The sequence below is a fragment of the Ambystoma mexicanum genome, chromosome 10 (assembly GCF_040938575.1).
Source record: "Ambystoma mexicanum isolate Mex_15411 chromosome 10, UKY_AmexF1_1, whole genome shotgun sequence".
Taxonomy (NCBI): Eukaryota; Metazoa; Chordata; class Amphibia; order Caudata; family Ambystomatidae; genus Ambystoma; species Ambystoma mexicanum.
In genome coordinates this window covers 1,580,051,990-1,580,073,038 of record NC_090932.1, presented here as the reverse complement: position 1 = coordinate 1,580,073,038, position 21,049 = coordinate 1,580,051,990, and the positions used below count along the sequence as shown (strand labels likewise).

The window sequence follows — 21,049 nt, the reverse complement described above, 5'->3', positions numbered from 1 at the left end:
GTATACCTCAGAGTCATCCACCGGGGATCAGCTCTCAGAAAGCTCCAGATCCGCTCCTCTTGCAGGAAATTATAGACCTGCTAGAGAAAGGTGCCATAGAACCGGTACCTGTAGCGGAGAGGAACAAGGGCTGGTACTCCCCTTACTTTCTCGTTCCAAAGAAAGACGGAGGACTGAGACCCATCTTGGACTTGCGAGAATTGAACAAATTCCTCAGGAAAGACAAATTCAAGATGGTCACTCTTTCTCAGATCCTCCAGGCCCTTCAGTTTCAGGACTGGTTGGTATCTCTGGACCTTCAGGACGCTTATTTCCATGTGCCTATCCATCTCAAACACAGGAAATACCTGAGGTTCGCAATTGGCAACTCACTATCAATTTCGAGTACTGCCTTTTGGGCTGACCTCCGCCCCGAGGGTCTTCACCAAGTTAATGTCGGTAGTGGCGGCAAGTCTAAGGAGGGAAGGGATTCACGTCTACCCCTACCTGGACGATTGGCTGATCAGGGCTGTTTCTCCGGAGCAAGCTCAGATCCAGCTAAATCACGTATGCTACTCCCTTCACAAGCTGGGCTTCTCCCTCAATTTAAAGAAGTCTCAAATGATACCATCGCAGAGACTCCAGTTCATAGGAGCGATCCTGGATACTTCCCTGGGAAAAGCCTCGCCACCAGAGGTGAGGGCTCAAGATATTCTACAGATGGTTACCAAGTTCCAACTTGCCCAACGTCTCCCAGCTTTCGACTTTTTGAGGTTGCTAGGCCTCATGGCATCCTGCATTTTCCTTGTGCCAGAGGCTCGCCTAAGAATGAGATCCCTCCAGTGGGCACTGAGGACTCAGTGGTCACAATTCTCAGGGAGAATGACCGATCTTCTTCAGGTTCCCGGCAGGGTGGCTCGAGACCTTCAGTGGTGGGCCTGTCAGGAGAACATTCTGAAAGGAGAACAGTTTTGGCAACCCTGGCCGGAGATAACAGTAGTCACGGATGCCTCACTCACGGGGTGGGGAGCCCACGCCAACGACTTGACCATCAGCGGTCGTTGGTCTCCATCGGAGTCCAGACTACACATCAACCTGTTAGAGCTGAGAGCCATCAAACTTGCGTTGAAGGCTTTCCTGCCAGTTGTACAAGGGAAGAACGTCCTGATAATGACGGACAACACGGTGGCCATGCATTACCTCAACAAAAGAGGAGGCGTAGGATCACTACCCCTGTGCAGAGAGGCGATGCAGCTCTGGTTTTGGGCAATCCAAGAAGGAATCTCTCTATCGGCAGTTCACCTAGCCGGAGAGAAGAACTTGACAGCGGACGCTCTGAGCAGGCAGAACACAGTCTCTCACGAGTGGGAGCTAGCTCAGGAATTCCTTCAAGAGATCTTCGCCCTTTGGGGAACCCCTCAGGTAGATCTGTTCGCCACCAGCCTAAACAGGAAATGCGACCTGTTCTGCTCAAGGGAATTTCCTCCGAGAGGAGCTCTGGGAGACGCGTTCATAGTGGACTGGGAGTTTCCGCTTCTGTATGCGTTCCCACCGGTCCCTGTCATTCCTCAAATGATCAGGAGGTTGAGAAGATTCCGGCGAACCATGATCCTAATTGCCCCGGATTGGGCCAGGAGAACGTGGTACCCGGACCGTCTAGACTTGTCCATCTGCCCTCCATTTCGACTTCCTCTCAGAGAGAACCTACTCTCACAGAAGGGAGGTCAGGTTCTCCATCCAGACATCAAAACCCTCAACCTTCACGCTTGGCTTCTGAACGGCTGAGGTACAAGGATTGGGACCTCCCTGATGATGTTATGGAGGTGTTGCTTTCGGCAAGGAGGCCAGCAACAAAGTCTTTATACCGCTGCCGTTGGAACAGATTTTGCAGCTGGTGTAGAGAACAGAATATCGACCCATTTTCATGTGGTACACCAATGGTTTTGTCCTTCCTACTATATTTGGCAAATTCAGGCCTTCAAGTTGGCACCATTAAGGGCTATCTCGCAGCGCTATCTATCTTTAAGCGTACTGCGGAGGAACCATCCTATTTCAAATTACCCTTGGTAATACAGTTTCTAAAGGGGTTAACCAATGTTTATCCCCCAAGACCATTCCAAGTTCCCCTATGGGATTTAAACTTAGTATTAACTTTCCTGATGGGGACACCTTTCGAACCTCTCCATTCTTGTTCGTTAAGATTCCTTACCCTTAAGACTGTTTTATTAATAGCACTTACATCTGCTAGAAGGGTGAGCGAATTACAAGCTCTTTCTTGTAAACCCCCTCATACAATCTTTCACAAAGACAAAGTTGTCCTGCAAGTGAAGCCTAATTTCCTCCCAAAAGTAGTCTCTGAATTCCATATCTCTCAGAAGATTATCCTACCATCTTTCTATCCTCCTCCTCACCCGGGGAAAGAGGAAGAGAGGTTACACAGACTAGACCCTAGGAGGGTTTTAAGTTTTTACATTAATAGACTAGCCAGGATAAGACAGGCAGACCAGCTGTTTGTAGGCTACGCAGGTCACAAGCTGGGGTTACCAATAACTAAGCAGACCATTTCCAGATGGATCATTCTAGCCATTCTGGAATGTTATAAACTGGCAGGGAAAGAGCCCCCTCAAAACCTTAGGGCTCATTCGACCAGAGGTATTGCAGCTTCATCGGCCCTCAAAAGAGGCGTGCCGATTAAAGACATATGTGCGGCCGCTACATGGTCGTCTGTCCATACCTTTACACGTTTTTACAATCTGGATTCCTCCTCTAGTCAAGAGACTAGGTTTGGAAGGGCTGTACTGCATTCTATTCACCAATAGAAGACAGCGTGAAGTCAGTACTCCCTCCTCCGAATATAGAATACTGCTATGGGAGCCTATCTAAGATGAGGAATACGTCGGAGGACACAATCCCTTCGAAGAACAAGTTACTTCTTACCTTGTAACGTTCTTTCGACGGGATGTTCCTCCGACGTATTCCTCATCGACCCTCCCATCCATCCCCGCAGTTTTACTTCCCTTGTTGTTGCAGCTTACGCTCCTTCAGGGTGATTAGTCTAGTCCAAACAGTAATACTGTGGGCTACAAAACGGAACTGAGCAACGGACGCTGCGCGCGGCCTTTATAGGCAGGATGACGTCGAGCGTCGATACGGCGGCTGTCGAGGGTCATCGACTCGAGGGACGTCGACGCGCAGCGCCCTCTGGAGAGAAAAAATTTTCCGAGGCCAGCAGAGCTGGAAGGATATATCTAAGATGAGGAATACGTCGGAGGAACATCCCGTCGAAAGAACGTTACAAGGTAAGAAGTAACTTGTTCATCTGCTTTATGCAGATGACCTTGTATTGCTATCACAAACACCACAAGGCCTCCAACGAATGCTTGTTCAGTTGGAGGTATGTACAAACTCGAAATTAACACTGCAAAATCCCAAATCATGAGATGTGGTAGCAAGAGGATTGGAAAGAGTTCGAGGTATATATGGAATTTACAAGATGCTCATTTATTAAATGTGATCCACTACAAATATCAGGGAATATCAAGAAGGTCGAGGGGCTTGCTGCAAGGAATAAACTCCAGCACCTTGTTTCACAATCACGGGTCCTAGTAAATAAAAATGGGAAATTCTCCTTAAACCATATAGTATTGTTTTATAAAATGAAGGTGATCCCAATTCTGTTATATGGGGTGGAATGATTTACACCAAAAAAAGGACCTATTGAGATGTGCTAGAGGCGACCTATTGGAAACGGATATTGCACCTCCCAAATAGTGTCCCTATTGCTATTATACGCCATGAGCTTGGTCTCCCATCCATGTATTCACATGCATTATGGAAGCAGTGCGCATTCCTTCACAAATGTCTTCTGGGTTTAAAAAGTAACACCATTTTAGAAGTAATATCCTATCAGTTGATTAAATCTAGAGGTCTGTTTGCGATGGAGTGGTGAAATCATTTACTGGATAAATTGGCGGATGCAGATGTACCTATAGAGATGTTGATATCGAACCCGGATAAAACCAAAATCTATAGGCTAGATTGGTCCAACAACTTGGAGAAGTGTGCCCAATATAAAGACTTCAACATATTCCTCTTTGGAATGAAAAATTAAGAGTCATGGCGAGCTATTTGATGAAAAGCCCCTCACAAAAAGTGCGGTCTGGTTGCCTAAGGTTTAGATTAAATTTCTGGAAAACACATGATGTACTTTGCAAAAGAAAAATATTGTCTCGTGATCAAGGTTTCTGTAGACATTGTAAGTTGCGGCATCAAAGGGAAACTTCAACATTGAATAGACTGTGAAGCCCTAAAAGAAATTCAGGCAAGATATTTTGATGGGGTGATAACCGGCGAGTGATCAGATGTGGCAAATTTTGTTTTCAAGTACGCGCTCAAGGGTTCAGGTAGCAATTGTCCAATATCTACAGAGAGTGATACCTGACTGTAAATATAATTAAAATGAAACCGTCTGTATTTGTCATCAAAGCCCATGAGTACAAGGGGGATCTTGGCTCCTCTATAACATGTCCCTTTCTTTTGTTGTTGTTTTACAGGAAATTGACTGTAATGAAAAAAAAAACTAGGAATTTTATTTATGCTTGTGCAATAGGACTAAAGGGAAAACAATGTATTTTTATGAATATCAATGTTAAATTTGTATTAAATCTGAATTAGTATGTATTTTTGTTAAAGTAAAAGTATGATGTAAATATGTAAGACAAAAATTTGAAAAGTTATGACAACTAAATCAAATAAAAAAATAAAGAATGAAACCCATTCACAAGAATTATACCCTTACTGGTCCAATCCCTATGTTGTATGGGGGCTTTGTGGCCAAAAATCACAAAGCTTCTTTTTGGGAGCTTGACTGATGAAGGTAGTTAATTGGTCGTAAAATATTCCAGAATATACTAAGTTACAGCTAGATGAAACAATATTCCTATCTTTTAGATGCAGGCTTTTAGATCCGACTATCGAAAAGCGATATAATCAAGTTTATTCTAAGGTTTATTATAAGGAGAACAGGGGGAAGTGGATGTGTTTGCAATTACTTACCTTCGGACTCCGATTTTTCCCAAATGACCGGTGGGTCGACTGAGGGGTCGATGAATGTAGGTTTTCACGCCATTGGTTCCAGTGAGAGGTGCCCAGTAGCTGCAGTTGCAAGGATTCTTCGGTCTGTTTCAGGAGTAGAGTGCAACACTTTACGAAGATGAAATGCAGAAGGCATTGATGCAGACCTCGTCAGGATACTTCCCCAAACAGGGGAAGGTGAGTTCCAGCGACGGCTACCGCACACAGGTGAAAGCAGGCTTCCTTTCAGTCGCAGGTGAAGACCTTCCAAAGCAAGATCTCTTGAAGCTTGGAGGCTGAAATTCGTCAGGAATGCGACTTTTATACAACGAGCTGGCGACCACCGGAGTTCGAACAGCAACGATTCTACTGAGGTTGACCACTGGAGAGCTGGTCAGTCCACCAGGTGGTCCAGGGGCACATGACTGCTCAGGACCACTGGATCCTCAGGAATGTGTCGAGACTGATTGTCGCACCAATCCAAGGGTTGAAGCCCCACTTGGGGCCTTCGCGGATCAGGTGGTCCAGTAGGGCTTCACCAGGCCAAACGCAGGAAGGGATGGTGAGTATCTTCAGGAGTCCACGGGTCTTCAGTCTGTTGCTCGTCTACACAGGATACTTGGCTCCAAAGCTGGTGTAAAGAAATTGCTGCAGGAGTCCTCTTATCCCAAATCCTGGCTGGAAGCATGTTAAAGCCCACCAATGGTAAGGATCTGCACCATTCAAACGGCCAGCAGTGGTCCAATCAGGGACCACTGTGGGTTTCACTCATGCCACACACCAAGACTTCCATGCACCACGGATGTGGAATGGGACACTTCCTAGTCCAAGCACACACAGGCATCACTAGCTCACAAAAGCAGCACCTTTCCCATGCAAGTGCATGACCTATATGGGATTTCCTGACCTGAGAAGGCCAGACAACAATATGGCCAAAAAGCACGCGAAATATCTCGTGGCATGACCCATTTTAGGGCACTAGCTACATATAGTTGCCATATGTGGTAAACTCAACTGTGCATACTAAAAAGAATTAAAAAATTGTGGAAATAGGTTTGCTGCCACCAGCTTGTCTTTAGGCACATATAAAGGTAACTGAAAATCAAGTGTTAAAGACTAGGGTGATACAAATGTATCCCCACTGCACTGTAAGCAGTTGTGTGCACTGTTAAAAAGTTACCCAAAGGTTAAAACACAAAAGGGAAACCTAGTTTCCTAGTACTGATAGTCTGATGGATTGATCAGTTTCTGCATAACTAAAAGAGCGAAAGGCCAGGGGAGTGAAACTGAAGGCTTCACTTCCCTGTAGGAATTCAGATTGGGTTCAAAAGCAAATGTTTGGAGGTTCATAGGATATGGTGGCAACGTTGCTAAAAGAGAAATCTTTCCTAATGCCATACTACACCAAGAAAAAGCCACCACCAGCTTAGTTGCATGATTACCAGAGGGGTTACCCTCTCTGGAACACCATTGGGGTACCCCTATGACAGGAGTCAGAAGGACATTTAACAGTCACCTAGTAAGGCTTTAGATTAAGCCAGGCTGAGGGGAAAAATATAGTCCAAAAACCAGCAAATCGTACAGGAAGCTACCACATCGTGTAAACACTGGGCTTTCCTCTTAACATAAATGAGTGAAGTGGATGAGTGACAAAAGGGCCTCCCTGACCCTGAAAAATTAGCAAGGATCCAGACAAAAAGCAGGGATGCTGGGGAGCTCCATTGAAGTCAATTGAGAAAAGTTGCACAAAGGATCGGCAACCAGTAGCTTGGAATTATAATGCAGACGATATTGAGGTTGCTGGCTTTTAAGTTCTACTTCTGAGGATATTAAACATTGTCCTCAACTGTGATGTGGTGAGTGACAATTCAGTGCTGTAAAAGTGTGCATAGTAAAACAAATAGTTAAGAACACCAAGATACACTGTGTGTCGTTGTTGTTTTTTTCTATGTTTTGAAATGCTTTGAACTGTAGTGCATGTGAAAACCTGAAGGACGCGTGTATCTGGGGTATTCAGAACCCTCCTGTGATGGCACCTTCTGTGGATTTCGTTTCAGCTAAATATCCATGTTGGAAACATATCACTGGTGGACCAATTTGAGTGGGACATGTCGGAAAGGGAGAATTCTCCAGAGAAATTTGCCCTGAAGTTGTGCTCTGAGCTGGGGCTCGGTGGAGAGTTTGTTACAACCATCGCATACAGCATTCGTGGGCAGCTGAGCTGGCATCAGAAAACCTACGCCTTCAGGTACGTTGGCAGTAAAATGTTGGGCTTGCAATGTACTTTCTATGTCTGCATTACTGGAATTGTGCCAGGGAATCTGGTGGGCTTTGCATAATAGTTTCTAATCCTAGTACATTGGCGTAGTGCCAGAGACCTGCTGCGCTCAGACCTCACTGGCTCAATCGCAGGTGGTGTTTAAACCCCTTTAAACTTGGGATTTCTTTAGGGTGGAAGTTTCATTAACCTTTCGTGTGTCTTGAAATTCTTACATAATTCTCTAGGGCAGTGGTCTAGCGGGCCCAAATGTCAGGGGGTGGTGTTACAAACCTCTTCCAATAGGGAGTACCGTGACTGAATAGAAAACGGAAGCAGATATGGCATCTGGGGAGCCCATAACCCACATTCCTACTCCAGGTCGGCTCAGCAAAAAAAGTGCAATACCACTGTTCTAGAGTGACTGTTTAGTATCTAAATAGCCCACTTCCCCATCAAATATTTGCACCTCTACTTGTGTGTCAACAAATCTGCATCAAAAACCTACATTCCTCCTTTTGTATCAAACTGTTCATCAACAGTGTCCTATGTTCCCAGTTGTTGGCCATCTGAGGCTAACGTGCTTGATAACTTTTGCTTTCGTGATCAATACTGGCATTCTCATAGGCCGACATCTAGTGGAAGCTGCAGAGTATTAGTTTGTTTTTTGAAACTCAAAAAGGGACGTCGAACAGGACGTGCCAGTAATACTATCCCTAGTGTGACATCCCCTGTACCCATGATCCCTCACGCGTGTAGAACCCTTAGATTGTTTTTTTTCCGCCATACTAGTCAGACGTATGTTGCAGAGTTCCTTCGGCGCTTAGCCGTTTATAGTTAACAATTACCGTTGATACTTCCCCTTTCACTTCCACCGTACACTGAAGATCGATGCCGGTGAAGATTGAGGAAGTCAGTCGTCGAGGACTGCCACGTCTGACTTCGGGCCTTGGAAGGTCTCTGGCCTCGGCCCTGTACAGTAGGGAGAGTGGGAGGTGATCATACAGGCTTCTTTCCCACCTTTTCGTACATATACCCGCCCGCTGCCATTTGGTTACATATGGAGAGTACGCCATTCAAATTCTGCCCTAAGTGTAATGGGAAGTTTCCCTGGGTGGATAAGCACAATACGTACAATCTGTCTCCCACGAGACCATCCCAGGCTACCTGTCGAGCTTGCAAGCTCTTCAAGCCGAAAACCCTTAAGGACGGCTCAACAAAACCCTGGGCTCACTACGCCAGGCAACTAGAGGCCATGGAAGTGGAGAGGACATTCAGCGATGGCAGCAACACCGCCGAATCAAGGGCAAAGGGGTGACTTCGGACACTCGCGCGCAGGCCCCCGACCCCGAAGCACTGGCCGGTGGCCACTTTGTGGGGACAACACCCGGTGGCAAAAGTGATACACATGCAACCTCCACTAAGCACATCAACCCCGGCCGTGACTCGACACGCGTGTCCAGCGATCGGCACCGGACAACACCGAGAGCGGTCCAACAGATCTTTTTCCTCTGGGAGTTCCCGTTGGCCTCATGACAAAGCCCAACCGCCTTCGGTTGATAAAGGTGTCAGTCCCTGAGGCCCGATCGTCAGATGACGATTCCGCCCTCTACCCTCCACAGGCTAGACGCGAGATGTCTGACCGTACACCCGAGATTCGACGTCCCTCTTCGAATCCCACCTCTGACACTCGACACAAGGCGTCAAACCCCTCGGAGGCCCCTAAAAACACTGGGAAACCCTCCTCTATTCATGGGAAAGGGCTTAAAGAACATAAAAAGACATCTTCAGAACCCCATGTTCATAAAGAGAAGCATAAAGCCCCTAAATCAACGGGGAAGTCCAGGATCTCAGATCCTACCACTAAGAGTAAACTAATTTCTCCCACTGCTCAGGGATATTGGCACTGATGAGGAACCAGAACCTGTTGTTGTTCCTGGCTCTAAACAATGGAGCTCAGTAGACCTTGATGGGGTCATGAGAAGGATGTCATTCATGGCTGACTTTTATGAAAAGGACCCTAATTACTTTCATAGTTACTCCAACACCCCTCCTACCTCTGTCCCTTCGGGATCCAAGGCAATACCGGAGTCCTCTCGGCCCCCTGCTAAGAAACTCAACTCTGATGCCCCGTTTCAAGGCTTGGTCACAGACCACTTTGTGGTTGAGCTTTACCACCCAGATTCATATTGTGATGAAACGGAACCTAAATTGGTTGATGACCAGACGGGCGTCTTATTATGGCGATGAGGACCAGGAGGAGGATGAGGCTGAAGCCTACAACATTGACTCCCTGGTTCCTAAAGAGAGGTGCATGGCTCGCCTGTAGATAACCAACCCCTCCTCAATGAGGTACTGGCTAAGGCAGTTGCCCATTTTCATATCGACACACAGGGTGTCCAGGAAGACATGGATTTCGCTGAAGAAATCCTAGGCAACAAAGCCATTACTCAGGCTATCCCTCTGTTAAAATCCATCCAGCGTAGGATTGATCCCTCGCTGCAAACCCTGAATCTCACTTGAGCGGTTAATCCGCAATTCGAGAAATTGTTATGTGCCACACCCTCCGTTCCCCTGTACATTAGGGGCCATTTAAAGCCTGATTCCCTGGTCGTAACAACCACCAGAAAGAAGGCAGGTGCACCGCTTGCTTCTTCGGAAGCACCTCCTGATAAAGAAAGTAAACGACTATATGCTCTGGGTAGAAAGGTTGCCTCCACTTCTGCCTATCGGCCACGAATTGCCAACAGCGCCACCCTTTTGGCAAGCTACAATTGCCATCAGTGGGAGGAGGTATCCGCTTTAGTATCCTCTGCACCTGAACCCTTAAAGAGCCAGTTGGTTCAACTGGCAGCAGATGGAAGGTCTGTATCAGGCTGCATGCTAAAAACAAACTTTGATGCAGCAGATAATGCTGGGAGGTTAATCGCCAAAGGCACTGTGAGAAAGCGTCACGCTTGGCTAAGGCAGTCAGGGTTCAAACCTGAAACCCAAGCAACCCTGATGGATATGCCTGTGGAGCCGAATGTACTATTCAGCAAGGCAGTGGAGGAAGCTTTAAAGACTGCAAAGGATGAGTAAGAGACCCTAAAATCTCTTAGCAAACTCACCAATAAACCCTCTGGACAGAGGGGAAACAATTTTTCGCCACTTTCGGGGCCAAAGGAGTTCAAACTATTACCAAAATCGGGGAACCTCATGGGGGAACAATCCATCCCAATCCTTACAGGGCTACCCCAGAAGGCAACGGAGGGGTCGCGCTAGTGGTAGAGGCAGCCCCGCCAAAGGTGGTACGCCACCCAACAAGCAGTGATGTTCCGCTTCAGGTACCCTCCCATGCATACCCAGTAGGGGGCACATTTCCACCTTCACCCACACATGGGTGAGGATCACTTCGGACAGATGGGTGCTGTCTACAGTGTCCAAAGGATACTGCATAGAGTTGCTAGGGCGCCCCCACAATCCTCCGTGACAGAGAGTACACTTGCTGGAACATCAGAAGATCCTCCTCAAGGAGATCGCCGTTCTACTAGCAAAGGACGCCATAGAAGACTTCCCAGTCAACCAGGTAAACGGGTATTTATTCAACCTACTTCCTTGTGCCAAAAAAAATATCTGACAATGCACCCAGTGTGAGATTTACGCCCTGCAAACAAGTATGTCAAACCACAAAAATTCCACATACACTACAAGAGGTAATCCCTCTACTAAAAAAGGGGGGATTACATGGCAACATTGGATATGAAAGATGCTTATTTTCATATTTCAATGTTCCCAGCGCACAGAAGATTCTTGTTTTTTCAAGGTAAACAACCAGCACTACCAATTCAAGGTTGCTGCCCTTCAGAATAGCCTCAGCTCCAAGGGTATTCACCAAGTGCTGGCTGTAGTGGCAGCGCACCTATGCAGGGAGGCAATCCCAGTGTACCCTGGACGACTGGCTCATTACAGCGGAGTCCCCCTAATTTGCAGCTTAAACATCCAAAGAACAATCAACCTCCTCTTCCAATTGGGCTTCTCAATCAACGAGAAAAAGTCAAGCCTGGTGCCAAGCACCTTAAAACAGTTCTTAGGAGCTGTCCTAAATACCCAAGATGGGTTAGCCTTCCCATCAGAGGAAAGAATTTGAAATGTGTTGCTGCAAATTCCTCAATATCAGGCCGGTCGCCAAATAAGGGTCCGCAAAGCTATGCGTTTGCTAGGCATGATGGCATCTTCAATTTACCTGGTTCCCCACGCGCGCCTGCAACCCATGCAGGAATGGTTGGCGAGTGGTCTCAAGCAAGTGGTCAGTGGGATGATCTAGTGGTCGTTTTGCCAACACTAGTACAGAGTCTTCGCTGGTGGACAAGAGAGAATCTTACGAAGGGGAAACCCTTCTCTGCGATCTAGAGATACAGGCCGTTGTCACAACAGACGCCTCCCTCTATAGATCTCTATATATCTTGATCTCTACATATAGCTCTATATATATATATATATATATATATTCTCTGCTTAGATCACATGCTATGCATAGACCAACATCTAGTGGTAGCCGTGGAGTATTCCATTTTTTGTTTTACAACCTCGAAAAGGGACGTCAACAGGGCATGCCAGTAATACTATCCCTAGTGTGACATCCACTGTACCCATGGTCCTTCACGTGTCGAGGCCCCTCAGATTGTTTTTTTCCGCCATCGTAGTAGGATGCATTTCGCGGAGTTCCTTCTTGGCTGACGCCATTACTTCTTAAAAGTTTAAACTTAGTATTTCTTTCTGTCCTCTCAACAACCGTTTACCGCAAGATATCCGGCAACGGCTTCAAGGACCAGACCATCCGTCGACGACAGCAACTCCCATCTCGACAAACTTGCCAACGGGCCTCGGCCCTCCACAGTAGGGATAACTGGGGGAGGTTCATATTCCAGTCTCACTAGGAGAAATTCCCCTTTTCTCCCATTTATTCTGCCAGGCTGCCATCCTTTATACACGATGGGAAACGCACATTTTAAATTCTGACCGTCCTGTAATAGGAAGTTTCCCTGGAAGGATTTGCAAAGTGTGTAACCTTTGCCTCCTTGGTGACCATGCCAAAGAACAGTGCAGGGCTTTCAAACTGTTCCGGGCAAAAACTTTAAAGGACTGTAAGACTAAACGCTGGGCCCACCACACCATGCAGGCCGAGGCCGCCACGAACGTCGAGGGAGCCTCCAGCAATGGCAGCGTCCTAAGTCCTAAGTGACGCTGAGGGCGATCAGGATCATGGTTCTGCTATGGGGACGACACCCGGCGGCTCAATCACTACCTGTTCGCACCACACCAAGCACACCCCCCCCCACGGTCGACCATGCCGTCGACCGATAAGCCACATGCTGTGTCGAAGGAAAGGTCCAACCATTCCCTGTCCTCTGGGTCGTCACGATCACCACATGACAGGCCCCCGAAACAGACATTTAAAGTCCTTTTCTGACACTACGCCTAAATCTGGGTAGTCATGGGGTTCTGGTGACCGGATGTTGACACGCGTCGACTGCCTCGTAAAGAGCTCTAAATTGAGCGAATAAAAAAATAAACACATTCCCGACACCGTAAGGGCCAAAATATCGAAACCATAAATCTTGGACGCTCCAAGTTAAAGTCAGTCTACTGAAGGGATTACACTACCCCTGAAGCCACTCTTGCAGGGGCTATTCATCATAAACATACCCATGTCACAGAACCTCCACCTACTCCTGCTCCCTCCGTGCTGCCAAGCTCCTTCCAAATGGACCGCAGAACAATTAGTCGTGAGGAGAATATCCTGTTCTATAAACTTCATTGACGAACACCCTGAATTACTCCACAACCTTCAATGGCCCCCGCAGAGCGGGGCAGCAGGCAATCAGCCCACAGCCAAAAATGCCAGCCTAGTCCCTGTCAGGCAAGATTGTATGTAGTAACCCTGTGGGAGACTACACCAGCTTGCAATAGGTAACCCAACATTGGTATAGGCTTGTACTACATAAGTTGGTAGAGTGACTGAGCAGCCAGGCTTATCTCAATGGGTCAATGTGAGCTGTAGGGTTATAACATAGAGATTCAGTGACAGGTACTCAAATAACACTAATACTAAAGGTGTCTTGATTAAAATAATTATTTATTAATTTAAGTCAGTTTTAAAATAAGCCATCTTTAGAAGGGAGCAATATGCAACACTTAAATACACTTCAAAAATACACTCCTTTAAGTAAGTAGATACCCTCTTGGGATGGCATACAGACACATCCTACACCCTGATTTGACTTCAATTGCTAGGATACTGTTGACATTAATATATCGCTTTTTACACTTAAATGCACTACAGAAGTTATGACAAAGGTTAGGGAAGGAAACAATGGTTAACACGTTTCTTAAACAGGTAAGCACTTTAGACCCCCCTCCCCTAGCCCCCCAATGAAATACAGGTTAACCCTTTCCCAACTATACAAGTAAGGTGTATGTATGACTTTTTGGAGGGACAGATCTACACAAAGTCAGAGGGTAAGAAGAGTCTGCAGGGAGCCAGGACAGCCAATGTCAATTGAGCAAAGTCTAGGGGAGCTGATGCACTTCCTGAAGATCGCACAAAAGTCTTGCACAATGTTAAAGAGTTTTGTTGTAGAATGACTGTTGGGCCACAAGCTGGGAGTCTTGTGCGAAGCAAAGATACAAGCAACTCTGCAAGGGGCAGCAAATGCAAGTCTCCAGTAAGAGCAAGCAAGCTACACACAAGAGGTAAGTAAGTACCCCTAGTTACACAGTACCTTGAATCTGAAGAAAACATTCCAGCTGGCTTCTGTTGCTGTTGTAGTCCTGCAGATCCTGTTGTTCCTGGGCCTCAGTCATGGGGACAAGAGGGATGACCTCTGGGGCCACCCGCACTGCGGTGTGAAGGGCGGCGGCAGCAATGGGCACACTTCGGATCAGCTGCACTTTGCGGTTTCAGCTACTCGCAAAAAGCACCACCGCAGTTCTTTGCCACGTTGTGGACTGGAGTCCAGCACTCTGAGGCGGCTCATGCTTGGTTAGTCCTGCTTCGAGGGAATCCAGAGGATCTTCCTGGAGCTCGGGTCCGGCTTGAAGGCAATGCACTCGTCCAGGTGTTACTGTGCCCTGGCACTCGGTTCCTGCAGCAGCAAAGAAATGCAGCCAGCCGAGAGAGGCATTGCAGTTAAGTTCGTCTTGGTGTCTATTGGTCCCACCAACCCAAGGGGAGAAGTCGTCCTTTTCAGGCTTCTCTAGTCGATAAGAAATTCGGAGCTTCAGCACCGCAGCAGGGCTTCACAGAGCAAACCAACGGTCCAGGAGGGTGCAGCAAGCTTCTCTTCCAGTTTCCTCTTCGGTTCCTTTGTCCAGTGGTCGACTGTGCCTTTGTTAGGCAGAAACCTGTGCAGTTCCCTTAAGGACCACTGCAAAAGGCTTAGGACTACAGGTGTTGGCAGTAAACCCAATTGGTAGCAGTCTGTACCACCCAGATTTACCTGGTAGCTGTGGCTGAGCAGCCAAACTTCTCTCAAGAAGAGTTGGACAGTATATAGAGTATACAAGATAGGTACCAAAATACAGTAGCACAAGCAAACACTGACCAGAGCTTTGGTATCAAAGTATATAATTATTTATTTAAAGACACACTTCTAGAAACACTCCAGCACTATTATTGTAAGTAAGTTCAAAACACAGTCACTATTAATATATATCCATCCCTTATTCCTTATTAGACAAGTCTTAGTTAACACCACTTATTTCCAGACAGAGGTGAGCACTTAACTGAAGATGTCACTCCAATAAGTTATCAAAAAATGGAGGGTAAAGGCAGAAATTAGAAAAGCACACAACACTAATACTTTAGAAGCACCCAGCAAGGCAGGAAAGTCAAAGTCTACTTGTGAGCAAAAAGTTCAGAGGCCAGGCTCCCTCTTAGAGAGAGCAGAACACCAATGCGCCCAAGATCACACAGTTTTAGAGGCTTGAAAAAGTCTTGCAGAGAGTTCAAAAAGGAGTTAGTTCAGCTCAGAAAAGTTCAGTTGGCCAGCCTAGGGTCAGCCCAGGTGGTAAGTCGAGGATTTAATAGACACCCCCTTACAGACCGTTGCAAGTGAGGCTAGGCGGACACAGTACCTTTTAAAATGGAGAGGATCCTCCAGTGAGGGCAGTTGTTCCTGGCAGCGGGTGCAAGTCGCGGTGTTGTCCAGAGGAAGAGAAGATCTGGACGTGGAGGAAAGCTGAAGGTCGTTGCACTGCCAGGGAAGAAACCAGCCGCGGAGTTCTCCAGTTAAAAGGTACTGCCCTTTTATTCACGGTAGTGGTAAATTGTGGAATCCCGGTTGCCGGGGTACTTGGCACAGGCAAGGCGGTCACGAGGTGACCCGGGAGGGCGAAAAGGCGGGCAAACTGGTTATCCCCACCAGTGAAAGGAAGAACACTCCTCGGAATGAAGATCTCCTCTGTCGTCAGGAAAAGTGGTGAGGCGTTTCAGCAGGGCTCCACCGGTGGTGTCGTCGTTGCAGGTCGGCTCAGCTTCTCCCTCTTCGGATCCTTTGCTCTTGTGGCGACTTCTGAAGTTCCAGTCCCCAAAGCCCTGCTTTTATGCAGAAAACCCCCATTCATCAGTCCTAGCTGTCACTCAAACATGGTACGTGGTGAGCCGGGTGGCTCACCACTGGGCCAATCATACAAGAGTGCGACTTGAGTTGCCTCGGCAACTCAGTCCAGGGTGCCTAAACCCCCCCTCCTACACATCCTGTAGACCCAGACAGAGTGGCACCACTTTTGGAGGCTTCTGTGGAGAAGCCTCCCCAAAGTGGAACAAAGGGCTCGACTTGGGTTGGAGTCACAGAGGCGAACACAAACGCCATTTTAAAACACCGAGTTCTGGCAAAAATACCCAACTGGGGAATAAATATTAAATAAATAACCCGGCGGTATCTTTAACATTGCACCAAAAAGTGGTGCGTTTAAAATTAATGGGAAAATCCCATAGGAAATATTCCGGTGGAATATTTTGCGTGGTAACCACTGCCACCAGCCAGAAACTCGACGAGGGGGGACTGCACAGTGCCCCCTCGAAAAACAGACCCAGGGGCAATCTAATTACCCCCACCAGTACTTCCACAATATGATGGTTTGTACTGGTTCTGTTCCCAATTTAAGACTAGTAAAGTCAATGGTGACTTTACATGCCCTGGGAGACAGTAGTCAGTTCCAGGGTATGGAGTCTGTTTGGGGGTCACTATGACACCCCTGTGTTACTGCACTAAGGGTGCTGTGTAACACACTTACCAAAAACCACATGAAACCCTATGGAGTAAAAGAACCCATAGCCCATAAAACAGATTACAAAGTCAAAGGATATCTCAAATCATGTCTAAGAGTGGGAGAAAAAGAGTCTCACTCTTAGCAGGAGAAAAAAATAAACCCCAAAAATCCAGCAAAGCTGCTGGGGGACTCACTAGGTTTGGGAAATTAGCCTTAACAGAGAATTCTCCCTAACAGCCTTCCTTGCAAAAGACCTCACCTTTTATGCAATTCTCTCATCATTCGCAGCCTAGCTGTCCCTCACACAGCAGGGTGGCTGTCCTCCAAGGACAGCCAGCTGGCCAATCACCTTTGGCTGCATTCCTATAACCAAGGAGACTAAGCATAGGGAGTTTCGGGAACCTCCATTGCTTCCTGCCCTGCCAGACACGCTGGAGCAAGAGTCGGGCTTCACCAGTGAATCCCGTCAAAGACAAAATGAACAAAGGGTCCAAGCCTGGTTTAGCACGCAGAGTAAATCTCAAGAAGGACCTTTCCAACAAGGAATGGCAAAAAAGAAGACTGGGCCATGGTGACAAAATGGGCACTCACGGGTGCAATACTGCAGCTGAGGATTCAGCCTGCTGTAAAAACGCATTATGTTAGGAAAAAGTAAACAACTGCCACCAGCCATTAATTGTAGAAAGGGTAACATAAAAATGTTACATAAGAAGGTAGACAAAGGGGATACTAAGTAACCCCTCCAGCACTCTATGTAAGAGTGCGTGTGCTGGGTCTACAAAGAGAAAAAGGCAAGTAGTCAGTTTCACTTTACTACTCTTGGAAACAGTAGTTTATCCAAGAGAAGGTATTTAAACCATAGAGAAATACCAAAGGACTGCTCTGTGACACTTCACTGATGGTGCTGTGTGTCAAAATACAAAAAGATGATGCCTATGGAGTTTCAGTCCAAAACCAAAAGAAACGCAGGGTTCAAATCAATGCAAAATACATGGGAGAGTGGGGAAAAAGGTCTAGCTCTCTTCAGGATAAAAATTCAAAGTCCTAAAGCGCAGCAAAAGAGCTGGAGGTCTCTATGATGGAAGGGAATTAACGCATAAAAAGGAGAATTCTCAGACACCAAGCAGGCTACAACCTAGTCACATCAGGACCTAGGTCAGGACACGCACCCTCCCGAAGCAGGACGACCCAGAGTGCTGGACTGAAGGAAGCCCAACCGGTGTCCAAGAACCACAGTGATGTTGTTTACCGAGCGCTGAAACCGTTAAGTGCTGCTGATCTGAAGAATGCCTGTAGCTGCCGCTGAGCTTTGAATTGCTGGTGCAGGAGTCCTCCAGACGTCCTCCCTCTTGTCCCCACGACTGAGGCCCAAGAACACAGGATCTGCATCAGCTGGATCATCTTCTAACCAAAGGTAATGTTCTGACTTTGGGGTACTTACCTCTTTGTAGTTCTGCTCTTCTCAGTGGAGACTTGCAGGAGCTGCTTTTCTAGAGTTGATTTCAGATATTACTTTCACAAGTGTAACAGCTTGTGACCCAACAGTGATTTTCTTCAACAAAACTCTCCAACTTTGTGCAAAACTTTTTGCTATCTAAGCAGTGCCTCAGCTCCATAGACTTTGGCTGTCCTGGGTTCCTGCAGACTCTTCTAATCCATTGACTTTGATTCTTAATGTCCCTCATAGGTGATACATTGGTTTTTAACTAATATTGCTGGGAAAGGCTTTTATCTAGATTTCATTAGAGATTTAAAAGGGCTCACATGCTCTGAGAACCTGTTTAACCTTTCCTTTCTACCAACCGCAGTACAAAAGTTATATATCCATGCCTTTTACTGTCCTAGTTAGTGAAGTCACCTCAGGGTATAGGAAGTGTGTATGAAGCATCTCTAAAGAATATCTACTTGCTTTCCCTTCATTCTGAGAAAGTATTTTGAAGTGTTTTTTTATTGTTGCACATTGCCCTTTTGAAAGAATGCTTTTTTTAAAACTGACAGTAAAATAAGTGTAAGCATTATTTGGATACTTCCATTGTTTAATTTCGATGCTACAGTTCCCATGTAACCCTCTTGAGATGGGTCTGTCACACTACCAACTTGTGTAGTACAGACCTACACCAATAGGTGGGTTACCTAATACCAAGAGGACAAAGTTGTTGTAGTCTCCCCCAGGGTTACTACATCATTTTTTGCCTAACAGAAACCAAACATCATGAGGTGAAACTAAGAGAATGAGATGCAACATGAAATGGAGATGAAAGATGTCCCGTGATTCTGCTTCCCTTTCAGGGTCCTCTAGGTTTGCTAGTCCCAGAGGCCTCACCTGCCCAAAGAAGCAGTGAGTATATATGAACCTAAACTTGATGTGTTGGATTGGCTGGGTATGTTTGAATACATCTGTGGTCTCCAAGTGGGATTGATTTAATTCCATGGCTCTTGTCTAGGCTCCCCCTAAATGGCTGTGATGGAATTGGGTTCCAGTGAGAGAAAGGATTATGAATCAGTAAAACTGGCATTAATATACAGATTCTGGAAAACACCTTCCCAGTACATGAAGAGGTTTAGGACCCTCAAAAAGACGGATGGTACCCCTTGAGCTACCTGGGAATGTGAATGTTTGAAGAGCTTAGTGTTGGGTAAGAATTGATGTAGGTACCCTGTGGGAGACTACACCACACTTGTCCTCTTGTTATTAGGTAACCCACCTTTTGGTATAGGCCTGTACTACACAAGTTGGTAGTATGACTGAGCAGCCAGGCTTATCTCCAAGTGTTGGGAGACCTTGTGTTCCGCTCTTAGATCTTTTTCTACGTTTTTGTGCTTTTTTGCTAGGAAATTCCTATTTTTGTTCGATTGAGCTACTGTACTCTATCGTTTCTTCATCCGACTAACAGGGATCTGTTTGCCGGCATCTTTCATCGCCCCTCATGGACCGAATCGTCAAGTGTTTTTTTTTTTTTTTTTTTTTTTTTCTTCGAAGATTCCAATAGGACATCGGGCCTACACTGCACACTGGATCATGTCGGAGGAGAAGAGGACGGGGGTTCCCTCTTCAAGCTCTGCAACAGCTGCAGTTTGAGGAATGCTTTTGTGGCGAACATTCATTCCCTGTGCCTTTGTCTTCACCCGACGCACAAGGAGGAGGATTGCGAGATCTGTTTTGGCTTTACAAAGCGCACCATCAAGGAGCTGCACAGCAGATTGGCGGCGTGGCTCGATGCCATTCCTCTAGCCGTGTGATTCACAGGGGCATGCCTCACCCAGATACAGGCAGTCAGAGCGGGCTTTTAAGTCCTTTGAGAGTGCCCCATCCGTGGGGGCCCAGGACAAGGCCAAGCACTGCAAGTACGTTTTCGTCGGGATCCACGCAAGCTGGTCCCGTGACGAGCCGGCCGCGCTCAATTTCTCCATCGGCCTCCGTCTCCAGCCATCATTCCAGTTCTTCGTCGAAGAGGAAGTCTGCTACCCCTGGGAAGCTGCGAGAGAAACCAGAGAAGGTGTCATGCCTTCGTGGAAGATCTAGGATTACTGGCGGCGCCATTAGAATGTCCCATCACGTTTCTACCAGTGTTGCGGTAAAGGTCTAGATGTTATTTCCAACTTGGCCGTCAATCGGCATATACGTACACCGTTACAGCGGTACGATGCATTGCACCTTGGATTCTTCTGTGCGCCTATGCTCCATTGCTGTCTCCTGTACCATTGCTCTGCCTGCCTTTGTTGTGAGCACCCCTCTAGTGTGTAATTTCCCTTTCACTGTGGGGACCCTCTGCCTCTCGGGTTCCTCCTACTGCAGCCTTCTCATTTCCTCCTTCTCTTTTCACGCTATGGCGTTCTTCGCCGCGTCTTTCATCCTTCGCTGTGTCTCCCTAGTTGTCAGTGTGCATTCTGCACGTGTACCTCCCGGCCCTCGGATTTCCTTTTCCAGCCCTTTTTTCTATTCTAACTTCCTTCTCTGGCTCTCTCTGGAGCCCCGTACTGTCTCTCGTTCTTCCTTTGGAACGATCGGAGTAGTTTTGCAAGGCAGACTCTTCCGCTTACGAGTTCTTCCACTGTTGACTGCTAGCATCTTCTGGACTGCCGCGCACCGCTCTTTCTGCCTGCGCCTTCGGAAGGACCCGGCATCTTGTCATCATTACTGCTTTCCCCCGACTCACACCATGCACGTCTGGAATGGGATCTTTTTGGACTTGCAGGGTTTTTCAGCAAGGAGGCTTTTCCCCGTTTGGGGGGCTAGCTCCAGGGGAGACCACGCTGTTGGGGTCCTTCCTACCGACAGCGTGGAATCCCGAGGAGAGAGACCTTATTCACTTCAAAAGAAAGACCAGAAAGGAAGCATTAAACAAAAGTCTTCTAGAAGAAGGATCCTGAAGAAAGCTCCACAGAAGACCCAGGTGAGGAGGAAGGTTTCTTCAGATTCTGACCGCGTGCAATGCCAAAAGGACACTATGGCCTCATTGAAACAGTATCATGATCTGGTCACCT

At 47.0% G+C, this 21,049-nt stretch overlaps 1 protein-coding gene across 1 annotated transcript in view; it reads left to right on the top strand.

Annotated features, from left to right (window-relative positions):
* The window catches only part of SMARCB1 (SWI/SNF related BAF chromatin remodeling complex subunit B1), a 279,132-nt gene that overhangs the window by 240,784 nt on the left and 17,299 nt on the right, over positions 1-21,049 (top strand). The window contains exon 7 of the mRNA XM_069619921.1: positions 7,110-7,300. Within this exon, the coding sequence (XP_069476022.1) occupies positions 7,110-7,300 (191 nt within the window). The remainder of the gene's footprint in view (positions 1-7,109; positions 7,301-21,049) is intronic.